The sequence below is a fragment of the Pelophylax lessonae genome, assembly GCF_965119305.1.
Source record: "Pelophylax lessonae genome assembly, chromosome: 2".
NCBI classification, from domain to species: Eukaryota; Metazoa; Chordata; class Amphibia; order Anura; family Ranidae; genus Pelophylax; species Pelophylax lessonae.
Genome location: NC_138769.1, coordinates 338,842,187 through 338,868,745, shown reverse-complemented (window position 1 = coordinate 338,868,745; position 26,559 = coordinate 338,842,187). Strand labels below are relative to the sequence as shown.

Sequence of the window (26,559 nt, the reverse complement as noted above, 5' to 3'; positions counted from 1 at the left end):
ATGTGGCCAAACAGTGCCACAGCTCTGGGGGTACAAAAGTGCAATTCGGATCACAGCGTAAAAAGGCAATAAAATTCAAACATAGTGCATTGCAAAACCAACATTTGACAAAGGGCAGGATGCCAGAGGTCATGAGCTAGGATTGACCAATGATAGCCTCAGGTGTCTATCTGGCACGGAGCCTGGCTCGGGGAACCCCAAGCCATAGTCCACCTCAGGGGAGGGGGGCCAACGGCCTTCCCCTTCTTTTTTTAATGTGTTATGTACAATCCTTTTATATTATGTAAAAATAAAATGATGTACGCTGATATGTGGTTGTCATTGTTTGATACCTGGTGCCTTAAAAGCCCAAGTGCTTTAATATTTTGTGATTAAAACTAATAATAGGATGTAGTACCTTCTATACCAACTTTTAGCTATAGCATTAACTTTGCTAACTATACTAATTATAACACCCACTGCCTGCTGTCAATCACAAGGAGAATGGGGAAATGACGGGGTACTAATCCTTCAGCAGGAGGCAAGGAATGAGCAATACACTGATCTTCCTAGAAGAGCTGTGAAGAGCTGTAAAGAGTTGATAGTAATGGCTCTCTGCTCAGAGAGGAGGGGAGAAATGAGTGATCAGTGATGTTTGATTGCTCAGTTCTCACTGCAGAGGTGGCGGGGGAAAGATGCAGAATCGGATTGATGCTGCATCTACCTAGGTAAGTATAAGTTGTTTTGTTTTTTTTTTTTAAACCCTGAACTTGTCTTTAAAAAATACCTTGTATCGTTTTAGAGCTGCATGTGGCCTCATTCACTTCCTTTCAGCGAAAGACTTGGTATCACTTGGGCAAACAGTTTGAAAAAGGCTTGTCAATGAAAACAAATCCCCTGGCCCTAATACCCACAATTAGTCAACTTAATCTGAAAAACAGCAATGTATTCTGATGCTCTTTAATTTCAATTTTAATTTTTAAATAAATGTAAATCTAAAACAACCCAAGTGTATCAGATCTGGTATCTAAGAGTGAACATAAAGTTTCAGGGAACACTAACGATCTGCTGTTCTTCATTACCCAACCTCTCATGTCCCTCCCTAATGTTCTGGAGGAATTCCAGTGCTACGGATCTTTATCCAATTTTAAAATACATTTCTGCAAAACTGAAGCTCTAAATATCAACATCCCACAGACTGCCATGGATGCCCTGACACCTAATTTTACACTCAAATGGGCCTGCCAGCACATCCAATACTTGGGGACCCACCTGACTTCCTCCCTCATGAAAAAATTTTCAGCTAACTTTTTTTCACCCACTCATGGGGTATACAGCTCAACTTCATCTCATCGAACGTGAAGATATACTTTCAAGAGAATCATCATGTATCACTCCAATAATAGGACACCCTAAGTTTCTTCCAGGTGTCACAGACCATCACTTTTGCGCCCTACTCTGGAAGGCTATAAACTGTTGTTGGAACTTCAACGACTCACGGACCCTCCGCTGTCGTTCTGGAAGGTGTTTCAACTGTGATACTTTTTGCAAATCTAATTGCGCTGCCCCCTTTAACCAATTTCAAAAAATTGTGTACTTCTTCCTCTCCAGTCAGGCATGTCCTATCCCTTTCCTACAAGCTACTTGCCTGTCCTTTAGACCAACAAGATCCACCCTATGTTGTGAAGCGTGAATCTGATTTGGGCGTCAGGTTTTCGGACAAATAGAAGACCCATATGTTACATTTTGCTCATACCGCATCTCTCTCCAGCTCAATAGAGCAAATGGGCTTAAAAATGTTGACATGCTGGTATAGGGTCCCCACAATCCTACATAAAATCTTTCCCCATGTACCCTCTCAATTCTGGCGAGAGGGTACTTACCTCCATATGTTCTGGAGCTGTCCATTTCTGAAATCCTTCTGGGCACAGGACCTAATTTCTGAAACTCACGGACGTCCAGCAGTGGGGAGACCCTGTGGCATACCTGCTCCATTTGACACCTATGTCGCCCAAACGCTACCATAGATCACTTACGATTTAGTTACTCAATGCTGCCAAGGCCTGCGTTCTACCTTTCTGAATGTGTCCTACTTTCCCCCTATTCAGTGTTAAAATAAAACTGAAGAAATTCATAAAATGGAGGAAATTCCCACCTCTGCAGCCAACAGAGAAAGAAAAATGTAGCAAAACTTGGTTTTATTGGACAGAGTACACTCTGTTCTCTAATTACATAGCATACCTTGTTACCTAGGAGGAGTTTTGGCCCCTTACATAATCAGGTCCTACCCCCTGACCCCAGGAGTTTCCACATACCACTTGGAGAACAAAAACCCCCTCCTCTATGGAGGCCTTTTGCCCTAAAGGGTCGCCAGATGTTGACAGTGTGAATGAACTAACGATCATGCTTCCCTCCCTGCCCCCATTCTGTTATTTTTTCCTTTTTTTCTTTGCTGCCTTCCATTTTTTTTTCGAAAACTACAAACTGCAGATTTTAAAAAGGTGAAATATGATCTCTGTTCAGCTCAGTTCAATTCAGACTTACTTATTATGTGCTATACCTATTCTCATTCTATGTGCAAATACTTATTTCTATTTCCTGTTTCCTTATGACTTCACAATACTTGGGATACTTTTCCTAGAAGATGTGTTTTTTTTGTATTTGGTTTCTTCTTTATGGTATTTTGTACTCTGCTAAAAATCTTATATAAATAATTTAAAATGTATACAAAATATATTAGTTTTTATTATATACCAATATGTTTTTTTTCTAAACAGAAGGCCTTGATAAAACTGTTTATTTTCATAACGTCGTTCTTTGATTAAAAAATTTGTACCGAGAAGATATAGGACAGTAAGGTTGATTAGCCACTCAGCTAACACTCTCTAAAGCCCCGTACACACGATCAGATTATCGAACGATCTGTCGTCCGTTTTTTTGTGGCATGCTAGTCTGATGTGGAAAGTGAAGATGTTATTTTCATACGAATTTTCCCGTACGACAGAATTCAACTTCAGAAGTGATATCATGTGTTGGATTGTTTTGTATGTGTTCTTTCGTCTCTGAGCATGCCTAGTTTTGCGCTTAAGATTTTTTTCAGACGAAAACTAAACTAATTAAACGAAAATTGGACGTTGTGTTGACGTACAATAAAAATTTTATAGCCTGCACATCAGGTTTTTGTCGTCCGAAAATCCGTAATCAGCTGTCCAAAACACTATACTAACAATCCGAAAATCGTCAGATCGTTCGCAGGACGAAATTTCCCTTCCGATTTTCGTATTGTGTGTACGGGCCTTTAATCACAGGCTAGAAACAGGTAAAATTCAAAATATACTTATTAAATAGGCTGTATTTTCCAAGCCAATAAGAATTACAAATAAATAAGTTGTACCTATTAGATTTCAACATAATAAAAAAAAAATATATATATATTTACACTACACTATACATTCCTTTTAAAACTTGGAATATTTAAAAAGAATGAATACAATTACCTGGGCTTTCATAGCGCCAAGTGTCAAATTGCAGGAAGACGATGACCTGATATTATAGGAATTATCCAGATATGTCTGTAACAGCCACCGTATACACTGCAATACAAAGTGCTGGTAAAGCAAAGGGAAAAATTGTACAAGAATCAAAATGTATGAATTAATATCTATACACTATGGGTCAATTCATAAAGGAAGGCATTAGCTTGGCTTCACCATTGTAGAGGAGTGCTAAAATACTGTACTGCACAAAGTGTGGTGCCTCCAAAGTACCATTAAAACACCTCCTGAATAGGAGGAGAGGTCGTGTGACAAGTTCTCCTCTTTCTGCTTGTTTATTTTCTACCTTTCATTAGAATGAATAGGGTTTTGCCACCTTCAGGGTTCTGACTTCTGAATAAAGAGAAGTATATTTATAACGGACACAGCACTGCTATATAAATGCACCAGAGGTGCTTTTAATGGAAATTCAGTGGTATTACCATAGTAAGACATCATGACTGATTTATAATTAGGGCCCCTGTGATGTGAGGAAGTTAATGAGCTTTGAACTTTTCTAGAGAAAGTGGAGAGCCTGTATACATGTGCCCCCTTGCCACAGATCATCAGGGACGTCCCATTCACAAATCCTAGGAATACAGGAAGCCCACTAAAGTAGTAGAAAGTATGTATTTTAGTGCAGGTACAGTGCATCCGGAAAATGTTCACAGCACTTTACTTTTTCCACATTTTGTTATGTTACAGCCTTATTTCAAAATGGATTACATTCATTATTTTCCTCAAAATTCTACAAACAATACCCCGTAATGACAATGTGAAAGAAGTATGTTTGAAATCTTTGCAAATATTATTAAAAATAAAAATGAAAAAAAAAATCACATGTACATAAGTATTCACAGCCTTTGCCATGACACTAAAAATTGAGCTCAGGTGCATCTTGTTTCCACTGATCATGCTTGAGACTACAACTTGATTGGAGTTCACCTGTTTTAAATTCAGATGATTGGACATGATCTGGAAAGGCACACATCTGTCTATATAATTGATGTGCATATTGTTACTGTTACGAGACATTTTAATATTTTTATGACTATGTTCTGTTTTGTGTATGTCAAACATTCATGTTGTATTACTTTGTATATTGGTTCTACACAATTCTACACAATGAACCAGATATATTTGAACATTGAGTGTCATGACTATTGGGTCCACCTCATCTAAAGTCCCGCTGGGCAATTCTCTCTTTTTGTATGCATTTTATTGGGATGGAGGTGTACCCCAATATGAAATGGCATTGCATGTCCAATATAATTTTTTTCCCATCTGTCTATATAAGGTCCCACAGTTAACTGTGCATGTCAGAGTACAAATCAAGCCATGAAGTCCAAGGATTTGTCTGTAGACTTCTGATACAGGATTGTATTGAGGCACAAATCTGGGGAAGGTTATAGAAACATTTCTGCAGCATTGAAGGTCCCAATGAGCACAGTGGCCTCCATCATCCGTAAATGGAAGAAGTTTGGAACCACCAGAACTCTTCCTAGAGCGGGCAACCGGCCAACTGCGATCGGGGGAGAAGGGCCTTAGTCAGGGAGGTGACCAAGAACCTGATGGTCACTGTAACAGAGCTCCAGCGTTTCTCTGTGTAGAGAGGAGAACCTTACAGAAGAACAACCATCTCTGCAGCACTCCACCAATCAGACCTGTATGGTAGAGAGTGGTCAGACGGAACCATCCCTCAGTAAAAGGCACATGATAGCCAAACTGCAGTTTGCCAAAAGGCACCTAAAGGACTCTCAGACCATGAGAAACTAAATTCTCTGGTCTGATGAAACAAAGATTGAACTCTTTGGCCTGAATGGCAAGCGCCTAGAGGAAACCAGGCACTGCTCATCACCTGGTCGAAACCATCCCTACAGTGAAGCATGGTGGTGGCATCATCATGCTGTGGGGATGTTTTTCAGTGGCAGGAACTGGGAGACTAGTCAGTATTAAGGGAAAGATGAATGCAGCAATGTACAGAGCACTCTGGACCTCAGACTGGGGTGAAGGTTCATCTTCCAACAGGACAACGACCCTAAGCACGCAGCCAAGGTAACAAAGGAGTGGCTATGGTACAACTCTGTGAATGTCCATGAGTGGCCCAGCCAGAGCCAAGACTTGAATCCCACTGAACATCTCTAAAAAGATCTGAAAATGGCTGTGCACCGGCGCTCGCCATCCAACCTAATGGAGCTTGGGAGGTCCTGCAAACAAAAAAAAAAGAAAATGGGAGAAACGGCCCAAAAGTAGGTGTGCCAAGCTTGTAGCATCATACTCAAAAAGGCTGTAATTGGTGCCAAAGATGCTTCAACAAAGTATTGAGCAAAGGCTGTGAATACTTATGTACATGGATTTTTATTGCTTTTTATTTTTAATACATTTGCAACGTTTTCAGACAAACGTCTTTCACGTTATCATTATGGGGTATTGTTTGTAGAATTTTGAGGAAAATAATTAACTTAATCCATTTTGGAATAAGGCTGTAACATAACAAAATGTGAAAAAAGTGAAGCTCTGTGAATACTTTCCGGATGCGCTGTATTTTTCATTGCAAGAATTTTGGTGTTTCACACTAAGGTGAGTATGCAAGCTAAGGTTAAATTAGATGTAACCCATAAAGTGGTTATAAACCTCAGACATGAAATATGAACAAAGCATATCCTTCTATAGTGTGTATCACTTATGACATGTTTTCCTGACACTAAGAGAAATATGGTGACAGGGAGGGAGCTCCAGCACACAGCTTGTGATTGATAGACTCAGCTCTGTCCTGTGTGAAGGGGGTGTGTCCCTTTCCTCCAATCAGCTCTTCTCCCTGAGCTCTGTAGAGTGTAATTTCGTCTCTCTGCCCCCTTTTTTTCCTGGCAGTTCAGGCAAGCTTTATAAAATCTGGACTTTGAAGGACTGTAGAGGAGAGGTGACTGCAGATAAACAGGTACAAATTACGTAGTTGACTTTTTAAATCTCTGTGTATTACTTGAGGCCAATCACTTCACTGGGTATATGTAAGGGTTTACAACCAATTCAACAGAATGGTGGGCTGTGCATTAGAAACAATTGCTATGTCCCCCCCCCCCCCCAGAAATAGCTTGTTTCATCATTTCTCAGCCTTTGTTGCATCTCAGTGCTGATCCCATCTGCTTTCTTTGTTACCACTTCTTTTCTGCATGCATTCCCTTTCAGCAGTGGCTGCATCATATTTCTCAAAGTGGGTTTTCTGATGGTGACAGCAGTTGACCATGCCTGTACTATGTGCATCAGCAAGATAGCTTATAGACTGAAATAAAGTTAGGGAAAGTTACGAAGTGATTTAGTGTTAGGGAACATTCATACCAGCCGCTGTGTTACAACACAATGGCTGGTGTAGAGTGGGATGCAATGGGATGAGTGCAGTGCTAATGTGGCAATCACAGCGCATTGCACTACTCATATGTTTATTTTTTTCGAAAAGCCATCCACTACAATCCTATTGTACCTGGTTTGAGTAGGTCCCTTAAGCCCACACAACCCAGTGGGCTGAGTGAAAAAAAAAAAAAACTGACAGATCGCTGTACCAGCACAAATAATGTTAGTGTGACGATCTCCCCCTCCATGCCTTTGTATTCTAAAAGGGAGATTTCACCCCCCCCCCCCCACCCTGATCAGCCAATGGCTGCAAGGACTAATCGGCTGTTATTCGGATGCTTGTTTTCCAGCAAGAATGTTCGACAAAAGCCGGCTTCTGTTGGACAGGCAGCTGTACACATTGTGTGAATGTTGGTCAGTTCCTGCTGAACTGGCTTAAATTTGGATTGTGTGTACCCAGCCTTATGCCTCATACAAACGATCAGAAAATCGTACATAAAAAATCACTTCTGAATTGATCGCACGATAATCTGATTGTTAGTACACAGCTTTCGTCAGCCGATCACGACATTTCATCCAACAAAATCCAAAGGGACAAACACGAAAACTTTTGTCGTACGATAGCCTAGTAAACGACAATCGTTTATTTAGTACAGTATGAGTTCACTAAAAATCGATAGACAAAGACCACGCAGGATCAGAAACACGAAAATAACCCGGAAAAAGCCCGTCTGCCGTTGTTTTTCACTATCTGATACGTAGCTATGCAACCAGGAAGCTTTTCCAGAATTGTATGAAAAAAATCATATGCTTAGTACGCATTGTTGAATTCGATACTAGTATTGTTCTGTTCTCACTACACGTATGCCCCAGGCGTGTGCAGCTCAACATACAGCTAAACCTTTAATCCTATAATAACCAGTCCTTTTGTAACTTAAGGCTTTATTCCAATGAAAGAATGGTGGTCACATGACAGGTTACAAGTCAGAATGGATATGCAAATAGGATTGTGAATAGTCAGATAGGACTGATCAGTGTCAGAGAAACAGCCATGCTGCAACTGGCGACTCTGCCAGTACTTCCAATGGCCGCAATGGACTCAGGCCATAGACTCATTGCCAGTGAAATGGCTGTGCTGCAAACTGGCAACTTTGCCAGTACTTCCCATGGCCGCAATGGACTCAGGCCATAGACTAATTCACTGGCCTATAAAAGGGCTCTGCTCAGCCCATCAGATTGCTGGATTGTCTTCAGCTCTTCCTGTTTCCTGTGCATTGCTACTTCCTGGATTCCAGTTTGACCCGGCTTGTTCCTGACCTGTCTGCTCTCTCTCCTGGCTTTGACCCTCGGCTTCGTCTGACCATCCCTGCTCCAGTTTGGCTCTCCCATTATCTGATCTCGGCTTGGCTCACGGACTTGCTTCCTGTCTACCTGTCCTCCAGTACCTGATCTTGGCTTCCCCACGGACTTGTCTGCTTCTGGCTTTTCTACTATACCTTTGGCTTGCACCTGTTGCAGCTTCCTGTGTTTGACCCCCGGCTGGTCTTACACCTACTGCCTGGTTGTTCCTGATTCCTCCTTGGACTGTCCGGTGTATTCCTGCCCAGCACTCTGCTAGAGACCGCCTGTCTTCCATCAGGACCCTGCCGGCAACCAGTGCTTCTGTGGGCGCTACACCCTCTGTCTCAACCCCAGGGGTGTGCCGCACTCAGCCGCAAGGGGAGCCCTCTCTGCATCTTGGCCTCGGATCAGGTACGTGACAGTACAATCCAGCCATGTCAGAGGCCGACAGAGGTGCTTCCCCAATTGAGGCTTTGTGCCAGCAAGTCACCGCCCTCACTCAGGCAGTGCAAAGACTCCAGGAGGGTTATTTCCAGTTGGAAGGTCGCCTGCAACACCTGGCCGTTTCGCCTCCTACAGACTCCAATCAATCGCCTGCCAGCACCTCTTCACCCCAGTTACCACAAGGACACGCTAGCTCCGCCCACTCCATGCTAGTCCCGCCTCCTGAACCACGAGTACCCACGCCTGAGCGATTTTCTGGATATCGAAAGAAGTTCAGGGCCTTTAAGAACGCCTGCTTGCTATACTTGGCCTTGCAACCCCGGACATTTTCTCTGGACTCTGTGAAAGTGGGGTTCATCATCTCTTTGCTGTCTGAAGAACCCCAAACCTGGGCTCATAACTTAATGGAACAGAAGAGCCCTGTTCTGGACTCTGTGGACACATTCTTTGAGGCTATGGCTCAGCTTTACGACGACCCCCAGCGCACGGCCACCGCAGAGGTCGCCCTACATTCCCTGCTACAGGGCAAGCGCCCAGTGGAGGACTACACAGTTGACTTCCGTAAATGGTCTGCTGACACTGATTGGAATGAGGCTGCCCTCAAGTATCAGTTTCGCCAAGGACTTTCTGAGACATTAAAAGATGAGCTGGCTCGAGTGGAGACCCCCGCTACCCTTGAGGGTCTCATACAACTCGCCATTCAACTTGATAGACGTCTGCGGGAGCGACGCTCGGAGCGTCTCCAAACATTCCGGCCTACCTGGATGCTTCCCAAGATCTCTTCTGCTCCACCTGCACCTCCGGTCTCTTCCCCCATGGCAGCATCTGAAGGGGAACCTATGCAGCTGGGCCTGGTCCGTTCCTCCCTAACGCCTGATGAGAGACTACGACGTCGGCAGGCCAACCTATGCCTCTACTGCGGCGGGGCTGGACATTTTCTTCGGAACTGCCCCGTGAGACCCAGTAAGCCTTACTCTCAGCCCCCATTTAACTGCCGAGTTTCTGAGCTTTCGCTCTCTCACCTTATTCTCCCGGTCTCCTTACAGGTGGCGGAAGGGGAGGTCCAACTTCGAGCCATCGTTGACTCTGGGGCCTGCAGCTGTTTTCTGGACATTTCTTGACCACTTCGTCATCGTATACCTTGACGATATCCTAATTTTTTCTGCCTCACTGGAACTCCATCGGGTTCACGTTAAAAAAGTCCTTTCTACCTTGAGGAAACACGGACTCTATGCCAAGGCGGAGAAATGTGACTTTGAAAAGGGGTCCATTCAGTTTTTGGGACTCATTATTTCCACCGATGGGATCGCTATGGACCCACAAAAAGTGAAAGCGATTCTAGATTGGCCTGCTCCTTCTGACAAGAAAGGTGTTCAGAGATTCGTGGGCTTTGCAAATTTTTACAGGCGTTTTGTGAAAAATTTTTCTTCCATCATCTCCCCCATCACCCAGTTAACCCGCCATCAGTCCCGCTTTCTGTGGTCTCAGGAGGCCCAATTGGCATTTGACAAACTTAAACAGCTGTTTATTTCTGCACCCGTCCTACAACACCCTGATCCGGCTCTGCCCTATGTGTTGGAGGTCGATGCCTCGGAAGTGGCCACCGGGGCAATCCTGTCACAACGTCAAGGGCCCAAATCTCTCCTCCATCCTGTGGCCTTCTTTTCTAGGAAAATGTCACCTCCGGAGAAGAATTATGACGTTGGCGACCGAGAACTGTTGGCCATTAAATTTGCACTAGAAGAGTGGAGATATCTATTGGAAGGAGCCACTCATCCTACTATGATCTTCACGGACCACAAAAACTTGGAGTACCTCAGGACTGCCAAACGGTTGAGACCCAGACAAGCCCGATGGGCGCTATTTTTCTCCAGGTTTAACTTCCATATTTCTTATCGACCTGGCTCCAAGAATGGGAAAGCAGATGCTCTCTCCCGGATGTTTCCAGATACCCCAGAAACAGCAGAACCTGATACCATCCTTTCTGCCCATAATTTTCTCCTTATCCAGCCTGACCTGATGACGGCAATCCGACAGGCCTCAGCCCTTTGCTTGGAAACTGAAGTACCCTCCCTGAAAAAACAGGAAGGGTTGCTATGGCATCAGGATAAAATCTTTGTCCCTCCCCAAGTAAGACCTCAAGTTCTTAAAATATTTCACGACAGTAAACTTGCTGGGCATTTTGGGGTGCGGAAGACCTCGGAGCTTATCCAACGCTCTTTTTGGTGGCCCAACCTTGGGCAGGATTGCAAGGATTACATCGGCTCTTGTACCATCTGCCAACGTAACAAGGGGTCAAGTACCAAGACTTGGGGTTTGCTAAGACCACTTCCCATTCCTGAGCAACCCTGGAAAAAGATATCTATGGACTTTATTGTTGAACTACCCCCTTCAGAAGGATTTTCCACCATCTTGGTGGTAGTGGATCGCCTTTCCAAAATGGCCCATTTTCTACCCATGGTTGGCACACCTTCAGCCCTGGACACAGCCAACATATTCATAAGGGAGATAGTCAGGCTACATGGCCTTCCAGACAACATTGTCTCAGATAGAGGAGTGCAATTTACCTCCAGGTTCTGGAGGGATCTCTGTAAATCCCTGTCCATTGAAGTTTCTCTTTCTTCTGCATACCATCCTCAGAGCAATGGGCAAACAGAGAGGACTAATCAAACGTTAGAACAATACTTACGATGCTTTTGCACCTGTTCCCAAGACGACTGGGTCTCGCTCCTCCCCTGTGCGGAATTTGCTTACAACAATTCTCTTCATGCATCCACAAACCAGTCCCCTTTCTGGGCAAATTATGGATTTCATCCCTCCTTTCTGCCTAACACTCTTCCGGAAGCATCAGTTCCTGCTGTCCAAGATCGGATCAGCTTCATTCAAACCAACTATCAAACCCTACAGGAAGCCATGCGTAAAGCCCAGGAGGACTATAAACGGTTTCATGACTGTAAAAGGAAGAAGGGTCCGAATCTCAAGATTGGAGACAAAGTCTGGCTGTCAGCCTTGAACCTTAAACTCTCATGCCCATCCAGGAAGCTCGGGCCAAGGTTCATTGGTCCGTTTGAAGTCAAGAGGGTGATCAATCCTGTGGCTTTAGAGCTGGCACTTCCCGACTCCTATAAGGTACACCCAGTTTTCCACATCTCCTTGCTCAAACCAGTTGTCCCCAGTCCATTTCCTGGGAGAGACAAGCTACCTCCACCTCCTGTCTCGATCGAAGGGGAGACGGAATTTGAAGTTGAGTCCATACTGGATTGCCGAAAGAAAGGGAGACAAACTCAGTATCTTATTAAATGGAAAGGTTACCCCCCTGAAGACAATTCCTGGGAACCCGCAAGTAACCTGCATGCCCCCAGGCTGGTACAGGAATTCCACAGGAGATTCCCGGGAAGCGTGGCCCGGTTGGGCATCCGGAGGCTGCCCCTTGGGGGGGGGCACTGTCAGAGAAACAGCCATGCTGCAACTGGCGACTCTGCCAGTACTTCCAATGGCCGCAATGGACTCAGGCCATAGACTCATTGCCAGTAAAATGGCTGTGCTGCAAACTGGCAACTTTGCCAGTACTTCCCATGGCCGCAATGGACTCAGGCCATAGACTAATTCACTGGCCTATAAAAGGGCTCTGCTCAGCCCATCAGATTGCTGGATTGTCTTCAGCTCTTCCTGTTTCCTGTGCATTGCTACTTCCTGGATTCCAGTTTGACCCGGCTTGTTCCTGACCTGTCTGCTCTCTCTCCTGGCTTTGACCCTCGGCTTCGTCTGACCATCCCTGCTCCAGTTTGGCTCTCCCATTATCTGATCTCGGCTTGGCTCACGGACTTGCTTCCTGTCTACCTGTCCTCCAGTACCTGATCTTGGCTTCCCCACGGACTTGTCTGCTTCTGGCTTTTCTACTATACCTTTGGCTTGCACCTGTTGCAGCTTCCTGTGTTTGACCCCCGGCTGGTCTTACACCTACTGCCTGGTTGTTCCTGATTCCTCCTTGGACTGTCCGGTGTATTCCTGCCCAGCACTCTGCTAGAGACCGCCTGTCTTCCATCAGGACCCTGCCGGCAACCAGTGCTTCTGTGGGCGCTACACCCTCTGTCTCAACCCCAGGGGTGTGCCGCACTCAGCCGCAAGGGGAGCCCTCTCTGCATCTTGGCCTCGGATCAGGTACGTGACAATCAGATAGGATTGAGAATATGGTGAAACAGCGATGCTTCAAAGGGGGGTTCAGGAATCTCCCACAACAACCTCAGATGCTGACTGCTCCTTCCTGAGGTAAATCTAAAATGGAGATTTTCTCACGGAGGGGTGGAACTAATATCCAGCAATAGAGAGCAAGAGATACCATAAAGTACTGTCCAACAATCGTTTTTGTCACAGTGGCATCTTGTGGACAATATTGGTATTGCAAGTTCCACTAACATTAATTACTTCCAAGCTGAAGGCATGACACTCCCCGTCTGGTATCATCAGATACCACTATTTATTCTTCAGATGATAACAACAAGATCAGTTCAGAAACTGGTCTGAGGAACAACTTTGTCTCCTTGATTCTCTGGATCTTGACTTCCACTTTACATGGGAATGATGATGATGTGATACAATCAAGTGAGCGATGTGGTGGTGACCAGGAACTATTAGAGGGTTTCTCTCATCTGACTCTAGGTTGGCTTGTCTTAGACGACCACCTACCCTAAGTAGTCCATTTGGATCAAGGAATGGGTCAAGTTTTCTCAGGGCACTGTCTCTAAGGATAGGTTTTCCGTTCAAGGTACAGTCAATCTCCTTAGCATAGGCTTCATGCTGTACAGTGCGGATGATAAGATCCTGAGACTGCTGTAGCTCTAATACTGAACTGAGCCTTTGACAATGGTGCCATCCCTTGTGGTCACAGCTGTTTGAGTCCCCTTTAAAGGAGCAAGCTATATGGATAAGACAAGAAATAGCTCGAACAAGTGACTTCCATTTTGAGAATCTGGTAAAGATGTTAGATTTAAGCTGGCAGCCTGAAGTTGTAGTATGAAATGTTGAGCTCTCAGGACGGATGTCAGTATCTGAGTCTGGATCTACTAGTTCAATAGTGTCACTTTTAGGAAAGGTTTGTTCTGCATCGTACAAGAATGCAGGTCCAGGACAATGTAGTGTCTTTAAGGTTACATGCAGCAACAGCTCTTATAGCATGGTCTGCAGGGTTATAGTCAGTAGGTACATAGTGCCATTGTGTTGGACTGGTGGATCTCCTAATCCTCAACACTCTGTTGTTGACATAAACATAGAAACGTCTGGTCTCATTGTAGATGTAGCCTAGAACTACCTTGCTGTCTGTGTAGAGCTGAACATCTTTAAGGTCAATGTCCATCTCTGAGGTTATTAGTTCTGCAAGTTCAACAGCTAGTACTGCAGCACACAGTTCTAGCCTAGGTATAGTGTGTTCAGGGTGTGGAGCCAGCTTTGCTTTGCCCATGATGAATCCTACGTGGCATCGCGCTGTAGTGTCAACAGTTCTTAAGTAGGCCACGGCAGCTATTGCCTTGACAGAAGCATGACAGAATATGCAAAGGTTTTGACTCTGTATCTCTGTAGAAGGTACAGGAGCATATGGGCGTGAAACATGGAGATCTGATAAGACTGATAAAGAGTCCCTCCACTCTACCCAAGAGTTCCTTTTATCAAGGGGTAGTGGGGCATCCCAGTCAGATGTTTCACGAATCAAGTCTCTAAGTAAGGCCTTGCCTTGAATTGTAACAGGTGCCGCAAATCCTAATGGATCATACAGGCTATTGATTGAAGACAAGACACCTCTGCGAGTGAAGGGTCTTTCTTCTCCATTTACTTGGAAGGTAAAGGAATCGGATTTCAAGTCCCAAAGTAGACCTAGACTGCGCAGTACAGGTAAAGAGTCTGTACCCAGATCTAAGTCCTTTAGATCACTGGAATGGTCTTGAACGGGGAAAGCTTCCATTACCTCTTTGCTGTTGGAAGCAATCTTGTGAAGCCTGAGATTGGAACAAGCGAGCATTTCCTGTGCTCTTTTAAGAAGACAGATTGCAGACTCACTGGAAGGTAAGGATTTTAAACAGTCATCCACATAAAAGTCTTTCTCTACGAATTGTCTTGCATCTGAGCCAAACTCAAGTTCACCTTCTTGGGCGGAATGTCTGAGTCCGTAGATAGCGACTGCAGGTGAAGGGCTATTGCCAAAAATGTGTACCCTCATGCGATACTCTGAGATATCTTTGGAAGGATCATTGTCTTGGAACCAAAGGAACCTTAGGAAGTTCCTGTCTTCCTCTCTGACCAAGAAACAATGGAACATCTGCTGGATGTCAGCTATGAAGGCAATAGAATCTTTACGGAAGCGTAAGAGCACTCCCCGGAGTTTGTTGTTGAGGTCTGGGCCTGTCAAGAGGACATCGTTCAAGGAGATACCCTTGTATTTGGCACTAGAGTCAAACACTACTCTAATTTGACCTGGCTTTTTTGGATGGTACACTCCGAATATCGGGAGGTACCAACACTCTTCAGAGTCTTTAGGGGTGGGAGCCACCTCGGCATGACCGTTCTCAAAGATCTTCCCCATGAAAGAAAAGACATGTTCCCTCATCTCTGGCTTTCTTTGTAAATTACGTCTAAGGGAAGCAAAACGTTGTAACGCTTGTTCTCTATTATTGGGTAAGCGTTGTCTCTGTGGTCTGAAGGGAAGAGGTGTGACCCAGCTGTTTGTGCTGTCTTTGACTAGACCTTGCTCCATTATTTCTAAGAAGAGTTTGTCTTCGATAGACATTGCCACACACTTGTCATCTTTAGTTCTCTGAAAGACTGTGCACCCTAAATGGTCTTGGTCACTGTCACAGGCAAAGTTGTCACTAGTGGGGCTCGTGAAGGGACAAGATGAGTGGGTGGTGTAGGCTGATTCCTTAACAAGGAAATGGTTGTGGCATGGCTGGAAAACAGAGGGACGTCCATTCTCTAGGGTATTTGTGAGCATGCTGTTAACAGAGTTAGGTTTGTGCACGCTTCCTAGACAGACATCTCCTATGATGACCCATCCGAGGTCTAACTTCTGAGCATAAGGAGCGTTATTGGGACCATTAATCTGAGCTCTTGATTTGTGGGCTTGTAAGATATCTCTCCCAAGGGGTAGGATGATCTGAGCCTGAGGATCAAGTTCTGGTATCAGATGTGCTATGCGTTTCAAGTGTTGGTGATGAGAAGCTACATCTGGTGTAGGAATTTCAGATCTATGATCAGGGATCTGATTGCATTCGATAAGAGTTGGCAAAGACAAGCGTGATCGCCCATCGATGGACTCGATTTGGTAGTGTCATGGTCTTACCCTCTTGCTGCTCTCCTTCGTTTGACATGTGCTGGTGGCCATCTTGGTTTCTGGGTTTCTTGTAGCCTCCCACCCTGCGGCTCCTCCTTCCCACTGGGAGGAGCTGGATGCCTAGCTCATATATATAGGAGGTCTGTGGCTTCAGTTTCTTGCTTGGTCCTCCTGTGTTCACATGCTTCTAAGACTGCTACTGCTTCTGGTTCCTGATCCTGGCTTCGTCTGACTACCCTGCTGGTTCCTGATCCTGGCTTCGTCTGACTAACCTGCTGGTTCCTGATCCTGGCTTCGTCTGACTACCCTGCTGGTTCCTGATCCCGGCTTCGTCTGACTACCCTCCTGGTTCCTGACCTCTGGCTTCGCAAGGACTCTGCTTCGGTTTCGCCATCCGTTTGGACTTTTGCTTTACAGCTTGATTTTCAATAAAGCCTTCTTATTTTCACTTATCTGCTGTTGTACGTCTGGTTCATGGTTCCGTGACATTAGGACCAAGCCATGAATTCTGACGGTACAGGGCCATCCTCGCTACCCACGCTGGTTGCCAGACTTGATCAGCAGGATCACCTGTTGGGTCAGTTCGCCGTGGCGTTGCAAATCCTGCTTGAACGCACGGCTCATTTCGCTCCCGTTGCCGATGGGTCGGTTGTCGCTCCTGGGCCCGCTCCTACTGCCGCTCCGGTTGTTGCGCCAGAGTCTACCCCGACACCTGTTGTTGCGCCTGCGGTGTTTCGGGGTATGACCGGTTCTGCCCCCCTTCCACAGCGCTTTGGGGGAGAGCCAACTCAGTGCCGAGGTTTCCTTAATCAGGTGGGCATTTATTTCGAGTTGCTGCCACATGCCTTTCCTACTGAGAGATCAAAGGTGGGCTTCTTAATTTCGCTGCTCTCGGACAAGGCCTTGGCCTGGGCCAGCCCTTTATGGGAGAACAACAATCCGGTGGTTGCCGAGTTTTCCGGTTTTGTTGCTTCTCTTCGGAGGGTATTCGATGTGCCGGCTCGTGCTGCCTCTGCTGCGAGGCTCCTTATGTCCATCAGACAGGGTTCACGATCCGTAGCTGAATACGCCATTGAGTTTCGTACCCTGGCAGCAGAGGTGGGCTGGAATAATGAGGCTCTGGTCGCTGCTTTCTCTCATGGTCTCTCGGATGTCTTGAAGGATGAGGTTGCAGCTAAGGACCTACCAGTGGAGCTCGAGTCTCTTATTTCTTTCCTGATTTTGATTGACACCAGACTCAGGGAGAGACCTTCCTTTAAGGAGAGTCTGCGGAGGCCTCCTAACAGATTGGCGCCTACCTTTGCTGTCCCACCCGTGCCTCCCTCTCCTCCCACGCCTCCTGGGGATGACTTGGCTGGGGGTGAACCCATGCAGCTGGGGTTTGCTCGCCTGTCCGAGGGGGAGAGGGTACTCCGTAGACGCGAGGGCCGATGCATGTACTGTGGTCTCGGTGGGCATTTTCGGTTGGCATGTCCGAACCGTCCGGGAAACGCTCGCACCTGAGATCCTGTCGGGGGCAGATCTTGGGTGGAGTCTCCTCGTCCCCGGTTTCCCGTGTTGACAAACCACTGATCACTGTTGTCCTCTCCTGGGTCGGGGGCTCGGTGACGACCCAGGCATTGGTGGACTCTGGTGCTGGTGGTTTGTTCATTGATAGTGTGTTCGCTGCCGCCAATTCCATTCCTCTGCAGGCTCGAGGTTCTCCACTGGCTCTTGAGGCGATAGACGGCAGACCCCTTCTGCCGCCACACGTGACTCATGAGACCCTTCCAGTGGGGATAGCCATTGGTGCCGTTCACAGAGAGTCGGTCTGCTTCCAGGTTATTTAGTCTCCACACTACTCGGTGGTCTTGGGGTACCCCTGGCTCCAGAAGCATAATCCGACTTTCGATTGGAGATCGGCCGAGATCCTCTCGTGGTCACCGCAGTGTGGGGCTAGTTGCATCCATGGGCCTGTCAAGTTGCTGTGTACTTCCTCGGACTCTCTGTTGCCTCCTGAATACGAGGAGTACCGGGATGTATTCGATAAGGTGCGCGCGGTTGCCCTACCTCCGCACCGCCCATACGATTGTGCCATCGAGTTACAACCTGGTGCTGTTCCTCCTCGTGGCAAAGTCTATCCACTGTCGGTAGCGGAGAATGAGGCCATGGAGGAGTACGTGAAGGAGGCGCTTTCACGCGGACACATTCGCAAATCCTCGTCCCCGGCAGGGGCTGGATTTTTCTTTGTGAAAAAGAAGGGCGGTGAGTTGAGGCCTTGCATCGATTACAGGGGTCTCAATCGCATCACGATCAAGAACGCTTACCCGATACCCTTGATTTCCGAGCTGTTCGATCGCCTTAAAGGGGCCACGGTCTTTACCAAACTCGACCTGAGGGCGGCATATAACCTCGTAAGGATCAAGGCGGGCGATGAGTGGAAGACCGCGTTTAACACCAGGACCGGTCATTATGAATCCTTGGTTATGCCCTTTGGGTTGTGCAATGCGCCCGCAGTCTTTCAGGAATTCATCAACGATGTTTTCCGTGACCTGTTGCAGCAGTGTGTGGTGGTCTATTTGGATGACATCTTGGTATATTCTGAATCCATGGAGACCCACATTCTGGATGTCAGACGTGTGTTGCAACGGTTACGAGAGAACAAGCTGTTCGGTAAGCTTGAGAAATGCAAATTTCACCGATCCCAGGTAACCTTCTTAGGTTACATCATTTCCGCTGAGGGGTTCTCCATGGATCCTGAGAAGGTTTCGGCTGTCTTACAGTGGCCCCAGCCCAGTGGTCTTCGCTCCCTGCAGCGCTTTTTGGGCTTCGCCAATTATTATCGGAAGTTCATCAGGGACTTTTCCATGCTAGCCAAGCCTCTCACGGATCTGACCAGGAAGGGCAGTAATCCCCAGGTCTGGCCGCTCGAGGCCATCCGAGCTTTTGAGGCTCTAAAGTCCGCCTTTGTGTCGGCTCCGATTCTGTCGCATCCCAACCCTGGGTTGCCCTTTGTCCTCGAGGTGGACGCGTCTGAGACGGGAGTAGGCGCCCTTCTGTCTCAGCGTAGAACACCAGAGGGTCCTCTGCTTCCTTGTGGGTTTTACTCCCGGAAACTGTCTTCCGCGGAGTGCAACTATCAGATTGGTGACAGGGAGTTATTGGCCATCGTGCAGGCCCTTAAAGAATGGAGGCACTTGCTCGAGGGTTCGGTGGTTCCTGACGGACCACAAGAATCTGACCTACCTTTCTGAGGCCAAGAGATTGACACCACGTCAGGCCAGATGGGCTCTGTTCTTGTCACGTTTTAATTACGTGGTCTCCTACCTACCCGGTTCCAAGAACATCAGGGCGGATGCCTTATCACGGCAGTACTCCGACCTGTCCAGGGAGGAGTCAATTCCGACTTCGGTCATACCTCCGAATCAGATCCTGGCCGCCATTCGCAACAGCCTGACCTCTCCCCTGGGTGAGCAGATTTTGGCGGCTCAATCTGGTGCTCCCTCTGGGAAACGGCAGATGTTTTGTGCCTGAGGAGTTGCGCACTCGGTTGTTGCGAACCTACCATAACTCCAAGACCGCGGGGCATCCTGGAAAGAATCAGCTGTCCTGGGCTGTTTCACGTCTGTTCTGGTGGCCTTCCCTACGTTCCGACATCGCCGCATATGTAGCGGCATGCTCCGTTTGTGCCCAGAGTAAGTCCCCTCGGCACCTTCCGTTGGGCCTTCTGCAACCCATAGCCACCGGGGAGCGCCCATGGTCACACCTGGGGATGGATTTCATTGTGGACCTCCCTGCATCCCGAGGCCATACGGTCATTCTCATGATTGTGGATCGGTTTTCCAAAATGTGCCACTGTGTTCCTCTCAAGAAGTTACCCTCTGCACAGGAGTTGGCCACGATTTTTGCCAGGGAGGTCTTCCGGTTGCACGGTTTGCCCAAGGAGATTGTGTCGGATCGGGGGAGTCAGTTTGTGTCCAGGTTCTGGCGCGCCTTTTGCTCCCAGTTGGGGATTCATCTCTCCTTCTCCTCGGCCTACCACCCTCAGTCCAATGGGGCCGCAGAACGATCCAATCAGGCCTTGGAGCAATTCCTTCGTTGCTATGTCTCCGATCACCAAGACAATTGGGTTGACCTCCTGCCTTGGGCTGAGTTTGCCAGGAACACGGCGGTGAACTCTTCCTCTGGGACGTCTCCCTTCATGGCCAATTATGGGTTCCAACCTGCCGTGTTACCGGAGGTATTCTCTCCCCAGGATATTCCGGCTGTGGAGGATCACCTTTCCGTCCTACGTGCTTCTTGGGTACAGATCCAGAAGTCCCTTGAGGTCTCTGCGCAGCGCCAGAGACTCCAGGCTGATCGCAGACGAGCGCCTGCTCCTTCCTACCAGGCCGGAGACCGTGTATGGTTGTCCACCCGCAACCTCAACCTTCGAGTGCCCACTCCCAAGCTGGCGCCTCGCTTTGTTGGTCCCTTCCGAGTGCTTCGCAGGGTAAACCCGGTAGCCTATGCCCTTGCGCTTCCTCCTGGCATGCGGATCTCCAACGTGTTTCATGTCTCCCTGTTGAAGCCACTGGTGTGTAATCGTTTCACTTCCTCGGTTCCTCGGCCTCGTCCGGTCCAAGTGGGCAATCGTGAGGAGTATGAGGTGAGCAATATCCTGGACTCACGCCTGGTCCGCGGTCGGGTGCAGTTTTTGGTTCATTGGCGTGGTTATGGTCCAGAGGAGCGTTCCTGGGTTCCCTCCGCAGATGTCCATGCTCCTGCCTTGCTCCGAGCCTTCCACGCACGCTTCCCTCAGAAACCGTTCTTTACTCCGCGGAGGAGGGGCCCTTGAGGGGGAGGTACTGTCATGGTCTTACCCTCTTGCTGCTCTCCTTCGTTTGACATGTGCTGGCGGCCATCTTGGTTTCTGGGTTTCTTGTAGCCTCCCACCCTGCGGCTCCTACTTCCCACTGGGAGGAGCTGGATGCCTAGCTCATATATATAGGAGGTCTGTGGCTTCAGTTTCTTGCTTGGTCCTCCTGTGTTCACATGCTTCTAAGACTGCTGCTGCTTCTGGTTCCTGATCCTGGCTTCGTCTGACTACCCTGCTGGTTCCTGATCCTGGCTTCGTCTGACTACCCTGCTGGTTCCTGATCCTGGCTTCGTCTGACTACCCTGCTGGTTCCTGATCCCGGCTTCGTCTGACTACCCTCCTGGTTCCTGACCTCTGGCTTCGCAAGGACTCTGCTTCGGTTTCGCCATCCGTTTGGACTTTTGCTTTACAGCTTGATTTTCAATAAAGCCTTCTTATTTTCACTTATCTGTTGTTGTACGTCTGGTTCATGGTTCCGTGACAGGTAGCCGGATGCTCTCCTACCAGCCGTCTCCACTATTCCTGCACAAGTTTTTAAGGAGTAGGGAATGCTGGGGCCTTTAATGCCGAACATGTCAAAGAAAGTTGAGCTGGCTAATGACTTGTTACTTTGGTCATCCAGGATTACGTAAAGCTTAATAGCATTGTCTTTTTGGCCTGCTGGGTAGACTCTGACTAAGCAGATTTTGGAGCAGGACCTACCACCTATGGCTCCTTTGCAGATCTCTGTACATTGTGAAGTGACCTCTGGTGTAGTTGTGGTGGTGTGCTCCTCCTCCCCGCCATGCTCACTAGTGCTGAGGGTGTGTTGTAAAGTCCATGGAGCTGGCCCAGGATGTAACCCTGTGTTGTGGTCTGAGCTGTCACATTCTGTGCATTTTAAACTGACCTTACAGTCCTTGGCGAGATGAGATGTTGAAGAGCAGCACCTGTAGGAGATGTGGTTCTCCTTGAGGAAAGCTTTGCGGTCCTGCAGGGTTTTCTCTCTGAAGGCTCTGCATTTTAGAAGAGGATGTGGCTTCCGATGCAAGGGACACTGCTTACCAGGATCGTTGACCTTTGTCTCTGAGTTGGAGAAGTTGGCAGACCTGTGAAAGGAACCTGGAGGAGACACGTTCGTTTTGTGTACTGCTACTGGAGGTTTGCGAGGGTTAAGTCCCACAGGAGCAGCACACAACAGCGTAAAATCAAAACTTGGATCATTTCTTGTTTTAGTTTGCTGGCACACAAAGTCCACAAAAACAGAAAAAGGAGGGAATGGAACATCATGCTGTCTTTTATATCGGGATCCGTGTGTAATCCACTGCTCTTGCAAGTTAAAGGGTAACTTTTGCACAATGGGGTTGACACCTCTGGCTGTGTCAAGGAATGCAAGTCCTTGTAAGTCTCCCTCGGATTTAGCTACTTGAAGTTCCATTAACAAGTTACTTAACTCTCTAAGTTTATGGTAGGCTTTGCTAGGTATTCTGTGAAAGTTATCAAGTCTTTTGAATAATGCATTTTCTACTGCTTCTGCTGAACCATAACACTCATCAAGTCTATCCTAGATTGTTCTAAGACCAGTGTCTGGGTAGTTTATATTTATTCTCCTGATTCTCCTGGCGTGCCGGCAGACTCATTTCCAAGCCATTTGATCAGGAGATCTATCTCTTCGCTGCAAGATAACCCCAGTGTTGGGGTAGTTACTCAAAAAATGTAATTAGTTACTAGTTACTAGTTACTTCTGTAAATTGTAATGAGATTACTTTACTAGTTACTGCATTTGAAAAGTAACTTCACTACTTATTACTTTACTTTCCTCTTTCTTAATTGACCGTGTAGAAGAATATAGATGACACTCTTTCTGCATAGAGTTTATTGTATAAACACAGGCTTTGGGAAACATGAGAACAAAACCTGAAAAAACAGAATAAAACATAAAGTGCAACAAAAAGTCATAAACTTCATCCCTCTCTATTCTTCGAAATAACGATTGTATCGCACGGCTTGGGTAACGCAGGAAAGCGCGTTCCTATAGCCTAGTAAAGTAGTGTAGTTACTTCCTATAGCCTAGTAAAGTAGTGTAGTTACCAATATTAGTATTGTAACTAGTTACTTTACTTAGTTACCAAAAAAAGTAATGTAGTTACTGTAATCAGTTACTTTGTAACTAGTTACCCCCAACACTGGATAACCCTAAGTCTCTGATAGTGTTTTGAAAGGATGACCTCCAAGCTCTGTAGTTTTCAGGGCGGTCATTAAAATTTTCAAGTCCTTTGGTGACTACCTCGCGTCGTGCAAAGAACCTTGCAAAGTCTATGGTGGCTTGGTTAGCCTGTTGTGTGTTGTCATGGTAAGATGGCTGTGTGTAGTCATACCTTTGCTGGCACCAAGCTGTCCTCTGATGTACCGTTCTGGCTTGGACGTTGGTTCTGGAGGGCGATTAGAAGGTGATTCTATTATCTCACTTATGGGGAGTCTGTCGTAGGAGACGTCACTTTGTACGGATTTCTCCCGTTTGCAGGCTTGAGGCTTATCACTGACTTGCGGCGGTACCGTGGAGTGTCTTTGGCTTGTCTCTTTGACGTCATCTTTGACACTGCTTGTTTTAAAGTGTTGATTGATGTAATCTAAAGTTTGTTGTAGAGAATTTGGAGTTTCAGCTGCTGGATCGAGAATATTGCTGCGTCTGCTGCGTTCACTTCTCGGGTATACAGCTAATTCTAAGGCGTCTGCTTCAGCTATGGCTGCTGCTACTTCCTTCTCTACAGTCAGTTTCTCTAGGGCTACTTCTAGGAGGGCTTCCTCTGCTTCTTTCTGCATTTTTAGGAGCACTTTCTCCTTTTTAATCTGCATTTCTTGCTCAGCAAAGGCTGCTCGCGCCTTGGCGGCTTCAGCTTTTGCACGTGCTATGGCGAGTGCATTGCTTGCGGAGGAAGATCTAGAGGAGCCGGAAACTCGGGACCTTGTCTTGAGTGAGGATGTCTTGCTATGTGACATGTTGCTTGCAGGAATGATTGACTGTGTAGAGACTGCTGTATTGCATATGCAGATGACTGCTCTGGCAGGGTAGCAGGCCTCTGTATAGTCGCTGTCCTAAATCCCACTTGCTGGATAGTCGCTGTTTCACTGTTCTGTTCTCACTACACGTATGCCCCAGGCGTGTGCAGCTCAACATACAGCTAAACCTTTAATCCTATAATAACCAGTCCTTTTGTAACTTAAGGCTTTATTCCAATGAAAGAATGGTGGTCACATGACAGGTTACAAGTCAGAATGGATATGCAAATAGGATTGTGAATAGTCAGATAGGACTGATCAGATAGGATTGAGAATATGGTGAAACAGCGATGCTTCAAAGGGGGTTCAGAAATCTCCCACAACAACCTCAGATGCTGACTGCTCCTTCCTGAGGTAAATCTAAAATGGAGATTTTCTCACGGAGGGGTGGAACTAATATCCAGCAATAGAGAGCAAGAGATACCATAAAGTACTGTCCAACAATTGTTTTTGTCACAGTGGCATCTTGTGGACAATATTGGTATTGCAAGTTCCACTAACATTAATTACTTCCAAGCTGAAGGCATGACAAGTATCATGCAAGAAAATGTGAACGATAAGTCGTCCGATTATCTGATCATATGTACGAGGAATTTTGGTGAAGGAGCATAGAGAAAAACTTACAGGACTGACCTAATGTATTGATTTCCAGATGGCAACAATTCCCAAATTAGGCAACTTGTTCCAACTGAAAATAGCCACACACACACACATATATATATATATATATATATATATATATATATATATATATATATATATATATATATATATATATATATATATATGTGTGTGTGTGTGTAGCTATTTTCAGTTGGAACGTGGGGTAACGCAGTTCCGGCACCTCCAGCACAGAATGTATGTAATGACGAGAAGACTAGCTGACATAAACTGCATAAGATGTCAGTAAGATGTTTCAATATTTCTAGAAAATGTGGTTATTTACTTTAAATAGTGAATTTAAATTACTATACTTTGAATATTATTGCATCATATCACTAAAAAGGCAGCGCAGCACTATTCAACTATCATTGCACTTTTTGTTTAAATGGTTGTGGATAAGCTATAAAGTGCTAGCAGCAGCCCCCAACATTTATTTTATCTATTTTTGTATCTATTTTATATGCACATTGATAGCGTGAGAGCTGATACACCCTATACACTAATGACAAGGGGTGTTGGGGCGTGCTAGAGGGTCTATTGATCCTGGCTGCTGGGGGGGGGGGGGGTCTATTGTTGCTGGGGGATCTATGGTTGCTGGGGATGTCTATTGGTGCTAGTGGGGGAAATGTTGTTGCTGGGGGGGTCATTTGTTGCTGGGAGGCATCTACTGTTGAGGGAGGGGTCTATTGTTTCTGGCTGCCATCGGGCCTATTGATGTTGGCTACAGGGAGATCTATTGTTACTTGTTGGGGGTCTATTGCTGTGCTTAATCTATTGTTGCAGGGAGTCTATTGTTCCTGAGAGGGTCTATTATTACTTTTAGAAGGATCTTTTGTCGCTAGGAAATGGGGGGGGGGGGGGGGACTATTGTTGCTGTCTACAGGAGATCTATTTTACTGCTTTTCCTATTATCATGAACAAATTCCATACTTATGACTAAATGACTTACCATAAGTTATTTAGCACCATAAAATGATACTTGGTCCTGTATTCTCTAAAAGGGACGGTACTGAAGGATGGGTAGGGATGGAACCAAGAAACGGTGCACGGATGTAGGTAGGGGGCATATATAAGGGGTGACTCGAAAGTGGGGAGTACCCCTATACCTATTCTCTGAGAAAAAAAGAGCTGTGTGTTTGTGTGTGTATGTATATATATATATATATATATATATATATAGCACCCTACAGGTAGGTGCTAGGTAAATGTATAGTGTGCCTTGTCTGCCTAACAGCAGGACTGTGATTTGTTTAGTCAGGGTGTTATGGTTTCCACTGGCTCCTGTGAGAGGCTTCTCATAGGGCAGTGGAGGAAACCCAATCAGGGGACACATGCAGGCTTGTAACTACCCCAGAAGGCAGATTATGCTGCAAAGGAAAGTTTGGGGGTGGCGCATGACACAATTTCTTTGGTGAGAGCAGAGTCCCAGGAGGGAGAGAATGGCTGTCTCTCCTCCTGTCTGAGGAAGAGGATCTCAGGGTGTCCTGCAGATCCAGAGAGTGCTAAACTAAGCTGAGGGGATCCGGTGTGCCGAGAACCTGCGGAGAGTCAGAGGGGTCCAGTCCCAGGAAAGCCTACACAGGTCGTAAGTACTGAGGATTGCCCCTGGGGGTCTGCCTGAAGTTAGAGGGGACCACTCCGGTGGAGGTTCGGGGATCCAGTGCCAGCTAGTGGTGAAAGGGAGTACCTAGGTTGAGGACCCTGAAGTGACAGAGGGGGTACATAGTCAGTGGACCCTGAAGAGTTCAAGGTTAAAGGGGGCGCCTACAGTTGGGCTCTGAATTGTATAGAGTGTGCCAGTTGGAAGTTGCATCTTTTCAGAATCCTACAACATGCTACCTCAAGCCAGTGCAAGGCAGGAGGGAAGTATTTAGTGACTTTGCAGTACAGCAGTGTCAGCAGTTCTACAATTCACAGTCCTGGATCATCTGGACACAATTCAAGCACTACTATTGAGTTACAGAGTGTTCTCAGAGTTAGTGAACGTTGGCTGGCGTCGAGGAAGCGCCAACGGGCATTTTTCAGGAACAAAGTCCCAAGTGTATCTAGTTGAA

General features: G+C 46.6%; 1 protein-coding gene across 1 annotated transcript in view; it reads right to left on the bottom strand.

Moving 5' to 3' along the window:
- LOC309546562 (uncharacterized protein) overlaps positions 1-26,559 on the bottom strand; it is a 53,391-nt gene that overhangs the window by 25,688 nt on the left and 1,144 nt on the right. Inside the window, exon 2 of the mRNA XM_082246312.1 lies at positions 3,477-3,572. Coding sequence (XP_082102438.1) covers positions 3,477-3,572 — 96 coding nt within the window. The remainder of the gene's footprint in view (positions 1-3,476; positions 3,573-26,559) is intronic.